Genomic DNA, 13,877 nt, shown 5'->3' with positions numbered 1-13,877 from the left:
GGGATGCCTGCTCTAACCATCTAGACTTTTTTTTTATGCTCTTTTTTTTTAATTTTGCTGTTTGACAGATACACTCTAATGAGTATATAGAAATAATAATGTTGGTTTATTTATGTTTAGGTAAAATTGTTTATTTATGACAATATTTCAAAATTAAATAAGTTCAGTCATGCTCAATCTCATCTGTTATTTCAGCACTCATGGGCTATGCTTGCAGCTTAGATTTTTTTATGTATTTAGGTTTTTACCTGGTAGTGTGTCTGCATTCCATGGACGTAGAAATCTGACAACCTTGATTTTGCTTCTTTATGTAGTTAATTTTTAAAATAGAAACAATAAGAACAGTATTCATGAATCTGACATGTAAAGCAAACATTAAATTATGCAAAAAGAAAATGTGAATACCATTGAATTTTTGCAGTAGTGATATAAAAATGGGTCTAGCTTGTTGTACAATCAGTTGTTTACTTGTAAAAAGAAAGTTTCCTTCTGTTAGCTTGCATTAAACTTATTTATCATTTCTTCAGTTTTAGATTATTTCTGGAATCATTGTGTTTCCGTGGTGAACTGATGCAGCAGAAACTGCAATGTCCTGTCAAAACCTTGTTGTAGATGGTGGAAACAGTGGAAGAGGTGTAGAACAGCCTGTGTTGAGACAGTTAGGAAAATGTTTTCTGGAAGTACCTTCAAGAAGACATTTTTAATGCACAGAGCCAGAATCAGATAATTATGCAGTGTACTTGCAAAATGCTCTTCAAATTTTCCTGCCACAACTTTTATATGCTAGAAAGCTTGAGGAAAAGATGCCTGATTTACTTGGTTCTGCAAACACCATCTCTTTCCTTATGGATTTGTCTGTTAACAAAGTGTTGGGCGTTTTGTTGATCATTTTGTCATTGTTGTTTTACTTTTTTTTTCCCTCTTGGCTGCCACACAAAATCAGGCAAATGCGTTTTATTTACTAAAATCACTCGGTAATTTTTCCAAGAGTTGGACTGCCAGATGTATTATAGTTTTGTCTAAATGAAGATCAGACATTCTTATTCCAAATATCATTAACAGTGAGATATATATATATGTTTATTTTTATTTTAAGGCTTGGATACTTGGATAAAGTCTGGGACCTTCTGAAAATGATTGTGCCAGAATTTAAGTGGACAGATGAGAATACTTCTCAGGCAAATACAAAACCTAAGGAGGCCAAAGTCTCAGTGTTGAAAAATGAAATTTCATCTGTGAACAAACAGCCAGATAAACCTGAGAAAGCAGAGAAATCTGACAAAGGTCTGTAGTTGTAGGTAGTGTTATCTTTGCAGGTTGAGCGTAAATGAAGTTAACATAACCTGTCTTCAAGTTTATATATCTTTATTATGCCACCTGAAAGTCTGTTGGTTTGTTTTGCCAAATGTTTTGCAATGCTGTGAATTCAAAGAAGCTGTGTTTTAACTATGGACCTCACTAGAAGCGGTGTTTCACAGAAGGAATACAATGTTCCTTGCAGAGAGATTATAATTGAAGAAGTTAGTCTCCCCAAAGACAGCTGTTCAGGCCATCCAGAAAATATATATCTCATGATGGGTGTCAGAAAGAGTGATTGCATATAGAATGTACTGACATCCACATACTAATGTTTGTCTACATTTTTATTTATGGTAACTTTTCTGTTATGCTACTAGGTATTAATTTTCTTCAAGAAATGCTAAATGAAAATACTGATGCTTAGAAATGTATTTGTACCTGTAACATTTATGCTTGAGGCTGAGTTTTCTGATCTTCTGCTTTTGACTTTTAAGTTAGGCATGGATGCAATTTCACTTAATATTAGTGAAAAATAGAAATCGTACTCTGAAATTTCTATTTCTTCCCATTGAAAAAACTACCTTCCTAGCTAGCTTTGAATCCCAAATACTATGTCAAAGGTTTTAGGAACATTTTAAAGAGACCTGGCTGAGATCTCTACTCAGGAGCTCTTGTTATTATTTTGCAGCTCACCCATTAGTGTAGAAGATATTTCAGAGTTAGGAATGGACATGCAGCAAGATGCAGTTGCTGAGAACAGCACTGTCGTTCATTCAATGGGCTGGGTTGTATATTCACAGAAAATTTTGTAAATTTAGTGCTGCCTAAGATTTAGAAATTGTATCAGTAATTGAAATAGCTAAGGATCAGGGAAATGCTACGTTAAGTAAAGCTCTGTAATGTCCATCTTTGAGGCTGCAAACTGTGTTTGGATGCTCTGTTAAACTTTTCAAATTTCTAAAATTAGAGATATATTTTCCTGTAATCTGAGGGTTTTTTTTCCTATAGTCCAAGGTTTTGCCTCTTGCTTCTTCCATGTCATGTTAGAAACATTCCTGGCAGAATCCTCTGAAAGAGAAAATCTATTTAATCTTCATTCTGATTCACAGAAAAAGCAGAGCAGAAGGAAACCGGGAAGAAGAAAAGTAGAGATGGAGAAAAGGAAAAAAACAAGTCAGTGCTTCATGCTTCAGAACCATCAACAGAAGTGCAGTGTTCTCCTCAATCTTTAGCTGAGAGTAAGTGCTATCAAAGCTAAAAATATAAATGTAAAGAAAGAGACTTTGTTTTTTGTTTGTTTTCTAACTTAACTGGGGGAAGATTAAATATACTTCTTTTAAAATTGTTGGTGCAACCTTCACGAGATGTGATAAAATCTGAAGTCCTTCTAACCTATGAATATATTTCTGCAATATTTTCATGTCATATGTATTTGATGCTGAAAGGTAAAGCAAATCTAAACAGAACAATTGGAAGTTCCAGGCAAGTCTTGTAAGACCAAGATTTTTTTCTAGTGGAAAACTGTCTTTTTACTAAAAAATGCAAAGCTTATTCTGTAATAATATGTTTTCAGTCTCTACTTTAGTCAGTAGATCATAACTGGGAAATGTTCCTTCAACAACTAGGAATATTCTTTGCTGAATGGCTGGGTGGCCAGAAATATTCATTTGAAATTACTGTGTAACATACTTCTAAAGAAAAGTAAATAAAAAATAAATTCCTTAGAGAATTACATTTTGATTACAATTTTTTTTTCAATATTGTTACATTTACAGTACTCTAAAAATTAAGTAAAGTCTTGCTTTGCACATTCTGACATACTATCAACATATATTTTATCAAGAAGTGGAATTCCCAAAAAAGTATTTAATATGCTGATGTGTTACAGCTTTGAGAAAAAGATGTTGATGTCTTCTAAATAAATGGCTTTTTAAAAGTCTGATAAATTGTACTTTCCAGCCACATGCCAACTCTCCTTTTCCATTCTTCTCATTTCCAATGTTTTTTCTTTGTATGCAAACAGCATTGACTTATTCCATTTCACACACATAAAAGAACTTATTCCTAAAGCAACTTCCAGTTTGACATTCAATAGGCATACATAAAATTAGGAAATAGTTATCCAACATTTGAAGTGGAACTGAAAGGAGCAAAGACAAAACCTTATGCCAGGTGTCACAGTGCCTACACTAAAATGCTGTCTTTGCACGCTTCCTTAGTTGACTAAGGAAAGAGACGTGGATAAATTGATATACTTCTTTATGAGATGACCTTCAGGTGGAAGTGCACATCCATATTTATAATGCTATAGGTTTTAGACTTCTAACATTTTTCTTCAGCGTTTTTGTACTGGCTATCAGCCAGTCTTGGTTTCTCTTTATCATTCTGAGGTAACAATGGCTTCTTTCAGTTATAGATGTGAGAAGATTGTGCAGTTGCCTAGTACAAGGGATGTCTAGGGGTAACAAACTGTATGGGGGACCCCCTCAATTCCTGAAGCACCAGCTATAATTACCTAATTTTCCTATCTCCTTGGCAGATTAAGGGCAGTAACTCCAGCTTTTGACCACTGTTTCTCAAAATGTTACCTCATTCTTCAAACTTGTCAGTAGGAAGTGTTAGAGCTCAGGTTTTTGATCCTTTTGTTGGTAAAATCAGTCTTTTTTGTCACTTTTGAGAGGCCTTTAGCAAGAACTTGCCAATCAGTGTACTTCATGCTAGTATCCAGTATTTTTAAATTTTGAAGAGAAATAAGCGGATATGTACAAGAGCAACTTCTGACCTGTTGTATTTTGAAGTTGTAGTTTTTGTTATTCATTTTTATAAAAACTGTAAAATATGTAAGAGCTGTTTGATTAAAATGATGCTGTTGGGTTTTTCTTCCATCCATGGCTTCTCTTCCGAAACCATTCTCTTATTTTTACAATAATCTCGTTTTGAATGAAATAACTGTCAGAAAGAAGAATAATGAAAACAAGGCAGAGAAAGCTGAATAACGGATGGATCACAATGTTTATTTATGATTGAACTTGTTCTGAAACATTTTGTTTTCTCCGTAGGTTCTTCTGTGCCAACCCATCCAGAAATGGCAGTCTATGCTGTTTGTATACCATTACATTTGTCTGAAGAGAAGATTTTTTCCTTAGTTCAGATGGTAATCCTGTACCCTTGGGGAAAATAAGCGTTATATGTTTATTATCAGAATGTTTAATTTTGTGACAGTTGCACTGTAAAAAATAATGATAATAGTTAATGTAGTCAAATGGACACCGGGTAGTGATTATCAACTCAGTTTTTTTTTTGCTTAAATCCTCTTAGATTCTGATCATGTGTTTTCCTGCCATGACCCTGCTTATTTTTCAGTTACACTCCACGTACATCTTAAGAGCTGAAGTCTCTGGACAACAAGGCATGGAATGAAAAAATGCATCATGATGAGATGCTTCTGAATGGAAAGGGTATTAGTAATCAAAAAAGCAAATGGGGAACAGTGACATGGGGGTTATGTATTTCCTGCCGTCTGAGGCCTTTGCCCTCAGACTTGGCTGCAGTTTTTTAGGGTACAGAGATTTCTGGAAAAGAGTATTTCATCATGGCAGACCAAATAGGATGAGGTAGAGGAATCTATATGTCTAAAACAGTATTTCAGTAAAGACTGATAGGAAGATGGAAGGTAAGAGTAGATATACAAATGTAGTGGATTTACTGTGGTCCTCCTTTAATAAAGCCCATTTTCAGGCTTTCTTTGTGGGGCTGAGAAGTGCTTCAACAATGGAAATTACAGTTTAGAAAAAGGAAGGAATTGTTGCAGAAATGTTGTTATTGTCTGTAATTGTACCAGAATTTCACTCCAAACATTTTGCTTTTTCCTCTTTGGCTGAGCTTTCTAGTTTATATGCCCTCAATAGTTTGTTTCATTCAACTGTGTCTTCTACTCGGCAACTGACAAGTTTTCCTTTACAGCATCTATCTGGTCTTCTTTCAAATCCTTTTTAATTTCATATGTTTTTGCTTTCATTTTTAAGTTGTTTGGATGTGTGTGTAGCTAGTCACCACACTCATAATATACCTCTATAAATGCAGAAATATGTTGCCTGAGTACCTTAGAGCGTTTAATGTAATTTTATTTGATCCTCTCCTTTTAAATATCTCTGACAATCACAACCACAGTCTGCTCTGCGTCGCTTGTAATTGTGCCACCTGAGGAACACGTGGTAATGAGAAGGAGCAATCAGGAAATTACTGATTTATTTAGCAATTGAAATAAGGTGTGTTTTTGAAAACAAAGTAAAGCTACATAAAACTTGAAACAGAACTTTTTGCAGAGGAAAAAAAAAAAAAAAACCAAAAAACTTGTGTACTGAAGCATTGTTATTTTAATGGGAAGAGCACCACTCAATGTCCACATCTATAACTGCTCTTAAGTTCTTTGCTAGGGGCTTCAGTTAGAAAGCTCAGCTGTAGTGCCTTCAATGCATTTTGTAAATTAACCAGGAGATAAAATACTTGACTTTAATGGCATATTTGTTCAAACTGATGTTACATTATGAAGACATCACAAATTATCTAAAAGACCTGTCACTTTTAGAATTCTGCTTCTTTATAAATTCAGCATGAAGTAAGGACTTGTTTCAGAAAAGAAAAACTACCTGTGACATGTTTATTTAAAGCAAAATGTTGTCAGTGTACTTTTCTTACTTATGCTTATCTCCACTTGTGCTTTCTGTAGCACCTAAAGGAATACAATTGTACAGAGAAGTTTAAAGATGAGGTGAATCTTTCACAAAAAGTAAACTATATGTAAACGCTTCTAAGTAATCAATTATACCTTTTATGCTGAATATCAATCCTAATTGCTTTTGGATAATTCTGTCAAGCCATTTTTTCATTTTATTTGTTACCCAAACCACTGGATACTTCTCTGTGCATTCTGTTTGTTCATGAGAGATGATGAGAAAGGAGAGCTATTGCCAATCAGGTTTTATTTCCATGTTTTGTAGACTGATTCTTCAGAGAAGCTAAGACAGTATGGGCTTTCACAAGCATACAGCCATCCCGTCCTGGTTACTAGAACTAGATCCTGCTCCCTGGAAGCCGCAAAGCAACCAGCATTACCAGTTGCTCCCTGGAAGCTTTTCCGTCAGAAAAAAACAACTGTTGCAAAATCTGAACCTCAAGGTTTGTCTATTAAATCAATTTTAAAATACATGTTTGTCATTATAAACGTTTTCAAGGACATAGTTATGTTAGCATAATTTATAAAGAACTGTGTTAGCGATTACTTTTTCTCTCTTTTTTTATTTTTATTTTTTGCTATTTTTATAATACTTCACCTTAGATCTGTTATTTCTTAAATGCTTTGAGAAGTGTCTAATCTGTCTCCAAGAAATTAGTCTTTGGTACTGGAGAAATTGAAGAGAGAATGTTATCAGAGCAATGCAGAAACTCCAACGCAGAGCCATGAAAGCTTCTGAATACCTTTTGTACATTTGAAGTATGAAAGTTGTCCTTCTGCAACTGTTAATAGTTTTAAGGCTAAATCTATTCTGGGGCTTATCTGTTCTGCACAATGGAATTAAGTACATAGTATGAGCTAGCTTGAATATGAAGGCTTTACAGGCATGCTAACAAAATAGACTGGCGTAAGAAGCAGGAAATCAAAGGCAGAATGTCCTGCTTTAGTTCCGAGCTACTTTTATACATTTACAGGTAGGCTGAACACACTTCTAATACATTGCAAGCTGAGGGTCAGAGCGTTAAGCGCATTATTTTCCTGTGATACATCAGCTAAAACCACCCTGGTCATTCTATTCTATAGACATTCTATGTCTATATGACGTATTCTTCTATATGGTGAGGTGCTGGAACAGGCTGCCCAGAAAGGTTGTGGATGCCCCATCCGTGCAGGTGTTCAAGGCCAGGCTGGATGGGCCCAACACAAGCCTTTCCATTATTCTATGGTTCTATTCAAGACCATGCCATGGTGCTTGGATATTACTTCCTGAAGTCCTAATAAAATTATTTAAGGGTGAGTAATCACCTATGGAAATCATGTGTCAAGTATTAAATATTTCATGTGAATATATATTTAACAAGTTGTTTTGTTTTGTTTTTTCCTAGAACCTGTGTTAGAGAAACCTGAACAATATGTTGAGGTTGCTAGCCTTTTTTTAAATCACAAATTCAGTCCTATCAAAATACCCAAAGATATGTAAGTATTCCATAGTTTTATCAGCAACATTACACTGTTAGTAATTTTTGCTGTAAAAATACATGTGCAATTTTTGTTAAATACAGCTGTAGGTACTCTGAAGAAACTGCATATTTGACAGGTTCTGTCATAGTCTGCATTTCGGTCATAGTGATTGATTGGGCTGATAATACATCAGTTAGATATTTTTTGAAGAGCAACATATGACCATTGCAGAAATGACTTTGGATTATTATGAAATACTCTGGGAATATTCTTTTGCTGATTGAGATGCTTTTTGCTGGTTAAAATACAGTAAATTAGTTGTTTGTAGGAATAAAGACACATAAATATTATAAGCAATACGCATGAATGCATTATTGAAGGAAAGAGAGAGTAAAAATTAAGATGATGTAATATTTGTATGTTAGCATATTTTATCTATTTTCCATATTTAATGAGTTCCTTTATAATCAATTTACACTATTTACTTGAGGATGATTTATTAGACAGTCTAAGTTTCTATGGCAATCCTCTAATTTAGTCTCTTGTGATTTAATTAAAGGTAGTAACAAAAAATATGTAGCAGGAATTGGCATTTTGTTCAAGTAACATAGCCACCTAGATACGATGAAGGACTTTTATACATAACTGGGGCTGAACTTGTTTTTCTTCTCTTGCTTTTATTCTAATAACGTTTTTTTTTAAGCACTCAAAGGGATGATAATTGTAACGCTGTTATCACTAAGGATCTTGAAGTTTTGTTGTATCAATCCTTAAGACAGGAGTTAGATAACACCAACATTTTTTCTGTTCTTCATTGTTGCCAACACAATTACATCTAATTGCATGTTTGCACCATTGTTTTGATATCGCTTTCCTAATTTGCTTAACTTGGATGGAATTACTTGTACTTCTATGTTTCTATATTTCAGTTTTTACTTCTGCCTCCACTGAACCCAGAGGCAGAATTTCCTTTTATCATGGCCAAAGTTGGCCTTATGTTTCAAACTTTTTTGCCCTACCTTTGTATTTGTTTTTCTTTCTGCGAGCTTTCATTTCTGGTATTATCATCTGGTTTTCATCAGCTGGCATGGATTTTGTTTTGTTGAAGATTATTGGAGAAGACAACAGTTCACATCTTACAAACACGTGTATGTGTGTGGTACTAAGCCAGTAACTATAAGGAATATATGCATATATACATTTTGTACTGCCTTATTAAGCTATTGAAATAAAGGAGATACAAGTTATTCTGATAGAATTCTGTTTCAAAAAAAATAGTTATGAAATCTGCGATTTGAAAGCAAATATGTGGGTTAAAGCATCTGAGCTTTCTTTTATTATTTAGCTCCTTCACACAGTCTACCATCCAAAAAGGATTTCATTTGATGACCCATCTCCCTTCTGTCACTGAAAGCAATGAAAATGTAGATGACAGTAATGTGGAAATGAATCAAAGTGGGAGACGCTCAAATGTGGAAGATTATTCTCAGGTAATCATTTAATTTTCTTTTTTTCTTATTTACTTATTTATTTTTACTTGACCTAGTTTTATGTTCCTAAAGACAGTGAAAGAAGAAATAGGTAATACTTGATTCTTAAATATAGGTTTTAAAAGACACCTTTGTAAGCTTCCTCACCCACCCTGCCATATTTCAGTAAATTCCCTCTGTTCCAGTTACTAGTTTCATTGATGCATGGGAGATCTTTTGCTAATACTTTTCATTTAAAAGTCATTTTTTATTACTTATTCTTTAGATTCTAAAAGTAACATGCTAATACAATAGAATATTTTGGTTTTGCACTTTAAAATACATCTGATGGGACAGTCTTAGTGAGAATCATGTCTTTATAAGTGTTTGATTCATGGACTCTCGTATTTCAATTATGCTATTTCAGCTGCAGTGAAGGATGGTATGTGTCAACTTGAAAAATGTAAACTTTGTAAACACATGCCTTAAATCACATCCTTACATGATTCTTCATTGAAAGCCACATTCCTCCAAAAGTTCACTAGGTAGAGGCAGCACGCTCAGCACTGCTTGCCAAGTGCCTCCACAGAGGAAAATGCCGGTCGCTAAGGATTACTAGTTACTCATCTCCACTGTAGTTTTCCAAGACAGGCAATATGAATCTTACCTAATATCAGTGGGATGTTACTAGAATTACTTTCGGCAGATGTAACCGCTATTTTTTGTTGTTGTCAATTTTGTTTTAAATTGCTTTGTACCTTGTTCTTTACATATACTACCAAAGTCTGCTTTCAAATAAGCCTCCAACAGAAGGCTCGATGTAGTATTTAAACCTTATGTTTTGAACAAAGGATGCTTTCAAACAAAGACTTTCTGGATAACACACTGTTTCATGTGTAATACTTTATACAGAAAACTGATTTGCAGCAAAGATAAATTAGATTTAAATATTCAAACAAACAAAGCTTGATGAATGTAGTTTCATTTACTCAACATCTACAAACAAATCCAGATTGTCAGTGCCATTATCTCATCAATTTCATACTTAGTGTGGCAAACAGTGGTCATAAGAGCATCTGATAGCATTTCTTCCTTTGACTTTTAGAAAACTGAAGGGGAAAAGCTGCCTAGTATGTATAAAAATGCCTTTTTTACAAGTAAAAATCTGCATCTAACCAGAAAAACAATTATATTTTGGAAAAGATGTGCTCCCAACTTGTGTTTACTGCAGTTATTCCTGTCTGCTTTTATTTCTGTCCCAAGTAGTGCTTTTTACGTTCAATATGATTACAGTATAGAAAATTCTTTAAAAGACTCTATAAAATACGTCCATCCAAAGGGCTACATGAAGGGAAAACAGCCTCAAAATGCTGACCTTTACAATCTTGTAGAAAAGATCTCTCAATTATTTTAAAACTTCTGCAGTCTCTTTCTTGGACAAACTGATAAATATGCATGCAGTAACATTTCTGAAATTTGTTTGAGGTACAGTAACTTGATGTATAGAGTTGCATAATGTGTTTGAAGACCACAGGCATACTGCTGAAGACAGTATTAGGTATCTTCATAGACAAAGAAAACTCAATTATTAATTCTGGTAGAATTTGAAGTAAAAAGAAAATATTTTGCTATATAATTTTGGAGTACTTATTTGCATGTTTCCTCTTCAGAATATATTATAATGTAATTTTTATATTTCAGACCTTAAACTCATTTCTTCTTACACTGTTCTGTGCCCATTGTATGTGTAGAAAGTGTACATGTGTTTAGATATTATTTATTGGTTATTTATTAGTTAAAAATAAGGCAGTGCTGTAGTGAAGGAAAGTTCTTTGCAGTAAGATGTTTTTGGCTACTCTGCATTCTGTGCTCATTTACAAACAATATATGTAATCATATTTCATGTTCTTTTAAAAGAAGTGTTTTTAATTATGGCAAATTACAAAAACCGTTACAAAAGCAGCAGGACAAAAAGGTTCTGTAAGTAGTATTATAACTATTGGTTGGGTTACTTCTGTCTCTATAGCTGAACAAATACAGATTTAGTTAATTGTAAAGTAATAGACATCTGTTTGCTAGAGGCATAGAAACAGTTTAGAATATCACCTTGCTTTTCTCCTCTGGTCTTGGAGTTAAGAGCCATTCTGATTGTAGAAAGCTGCTCTGTCAGAGTAGGGCATGCAAACAAGGAAATTCAAGGGTGAGTAAGAAAATACATGAAAGAGATAGTGATCAAAAAAAAGAGTGGTAAGAAGACGTGAATATGATTTAGTCTGAGGGCAGTCTGATTCAGAGGTGAAATGTAAGAAGTTATGAGCAGCTAGTTAACTTGTTCTTGAACCTTGCCTTTGCCTCAGTTTAAATACTATCTGAAAAATGTTGAGGCCATTAATAGCTGTGGTATGTAGGTAGAACTGCATTTGAACTGATGAAAAAAGAAAAAAGTTTTTAACTTGCAGAACAATCTTCTTTGTTTCCCATCTTGAATGTTTTAATTAAAAAAAAAAACTATGGGTATCTCTAGGAGATTTATTATTGGAGAGTTTTCTTTCTCTAGTTTTGAAGCTGAAAATAACAATATGCATATAAATAATTACGCATCTGATTAGAAATAGCAAATGCTGAAAGAGCAACCTTGGTATCCTCAAATAACTAGCTTATTGCCAGTTTGTAGAATTTCATGTTGTATTATACTGAGCATCAATAACTTTGTTTTCATTTTTAAGCAGGAAATTACCACGTTTATGTAGATGCTCAGTGCTGTCAACTTCTGCATTAGCACTTCTGCCATAGACAGAAATGAATATAGATGAGGATTTTGGGTGGAGGGGAGGTGACAGTGTTTGTTAAGTGGAGAGCTGGAGTGAAAAGATGATTGCAAAATCTGTAACAGACATTCTAGGCTTCACTATTTTCCTTCGCAAAGGTAAAGTTAGTCCAATTAACCCACTGATAGCTTAGTGCAAAGTGGACTTTCAAGGCAGGCTAACTGGATTTCATCTTCAGTCATGTTAATTCAGCTCCTCTAGCTTTGAAAAGGCAATGGCCAGATTAAAGTTGTTTGCAAACAAGCTATCAAAAATTGCAGATATTTTTTTACTTATGCTGCTGATACAAAACCAAAAATACTGTAGCAATCAAGTATGATGTTTCAATTGGCAGTTATAGATGCACAACAAGAGATTCTTGTCAGAAGAGACCTTTATAAACTCTCCAAGAATGAGAACAAAATAGAATAGAACCACATCTAGAATGCAATTAATTACTTCTTGGAATAGAACTTGTTGAAGAACAGTAGTGTCAGATAAAGTTTTTAATAGTAGAGGAGTAGGCATGTTGATCATTTTTATCCCATACGTATGTTTCTAGGAAAGGATACCCTTAGCTTTCATTTTCCTTTTCCATTAGAGATAATATGCTAGCTCATTTCTTATAGCTCAGAAAGGACTAATGCAGAATGGAAATATTTTCTTTAAAAATATGATGCAAAATTAGAATCACTTTTTTTTCCCCCTCATATAGGAGCAGCATAAAACAGAGAGACGCACTGGAGGTAAATATTAAATATTTTTGAAATTCATATTCAGATTTCTGCCATTCTCATATTATTTGATTTCACTGTTAATCTTCATTTTAAGAATATAATCAGTCTATGGGTTCTGGTCGTAAACACTTCAAAGAATGGGTGTAACTGCAGATTGGAGTCCTCATATTGGTATTTAAAATTCCCTAACTCCCAGGAATATTTTGAAAAAATAACACTTTTCACATTGGAATGTTATTCTCCAATAAAATATACTGGATTTTGTACACAGAGTTCCGTTTCTGAACAACGTGAACTGTTTTTGATTTCTCTGAGGTAAAAGAGAAAAGGACAACTTCAATTTTAATAAATGTTGCATTTTTGTTTTTAGTCTGTTAGGGTTTGAAGAGTGTGCAGATGGAAAATAAGCAAGTAACATATGCTCAGTACAGGCAAAGATCATTATTTTAACATTGTACTTGTAAAAGCATTTAATCGTTTCAACCACTGTAGCGCTAGAATGTCTTTTCTTGTTATTTCTTTGTAGGATTTTCATATTTTCAGTAAATAGAAACAAAACAAGGGAATCGCACTGTATCAAAATTCTATAAGTTAATGAGCTGGAAATGTAATCCTTCAGTTATTAACTCACAGCTCAGTACCTGTTTTAGCTCTGGCCCAAAACCCAATGGAAATATAATAGTTGGCAATAGATGGCTCTTTAAAGCCTGCCATACATATGCTGGAATGCTGAACTATTTGTTGTCATTATTGATTCTAAAATTGGTGCACCTTGGTAGCCAGACAGCTATATGTTCTGTTTACTTGAAAGCCTAGTAAGGAAATGCCCCTTGTAGAAAAGATTACAAATTAGTGTACAGATTGGTTCTAGAATAAAATGATCCACTTTTATAATATTAGTATCGTTGCAAATGTCTCCATATCCTTTTGTTGCATCAGAATCAGTGATCATATGGATCATAGAGGAGGAGTTTTATCAACTTACTGATGCAACATAATGTTAATAATTTGAGCAAACTTTTCTTTCACTCCAAAGGTCATCCAAGTCATTGAGGGATCGCACAGTCAATAGATACATTGTAGGAAAGTAGTAGGAATGTGTGTGTTAAGTGCATAATTAGATGGTGCTGTTTTTTGACCAGTCTTTGATGTTGCAGTTTATATTCCTTTGCCACATTCCTGGTTAGCCCTGATTAGTACAGGAGCCCTGATGAATTGCTACTAATGCAGTGGCACTTCTCTGCATATGCTGATATTTTTTTGAGAACCAATATGCCTTTTTGAGCTTGTGAGATAAGAATGGTTTGATGTCAGTTTGTAATTTATTAATGAGCAGAGAACTTGAGGTTACTCATCAATTCCAATGTAT

At 34.0% G+C, this 13,877-nt stretch overlaps 1 protein-coding gene across 1 annotated transcript in view; it reads left to right on the top strand.

Annotated features, from left to right (window-relative positions):
• Positions 1-13,877, top strand: part of ADGB (androglobin) — a 71,499-nt gene that overhangs the window by 16,777 nt on the left and 40,845 nt on the right. Inside the window, exons 9-15 of the mRNA XM_042895214.1 lie at positions 1,097-1,284; positions 2,409-2,537; positions 4,359-4,453; positions 6,300-6,477; positions 7,420-7,510; positions 8,841-8,985; positions 12,487-12,517. Coding sequence (XP_042751148.1) covers positions 1,097-1,284; positions 2,409-2,537; positions 4,359-4,453; positions 6,300-6,477; positions 7,420-7,510; positions 8,841-8,985; positions 12,487-12,517 — 857 coding nt within the window. The remainder of the gene's footprint in view (positions 1-1,096; positions 1,285-2,408; positions 2,538-4,358; positions 4,454-6,299; positions 6,478-7,419; positions 7,511-8,840; positions 8,986-12,486; positions 12,518-13,877) is intronic.

The sequence above is a fragment of the Lagopus leucura genome, unplaced genomic scaffold (assembly GCF_019238085.1).
Source record: "Lagopus leucura isolate 7727_CA_CO unplaced genomic scaffold, USGS_WTPT01 Super-Scaffold_73, whole genome shotgun sequence".
Lineage (NCBI taxonomy): Eukaryota > Metazoa > Chordata > Aves > Galliformes > Phasianidae > Lagopus > Lagopus leucura.
Note: the sequence above shows the minus strand (reverse complement) of the source record. Positions and strands in the feature narration are given on the sequence as shown.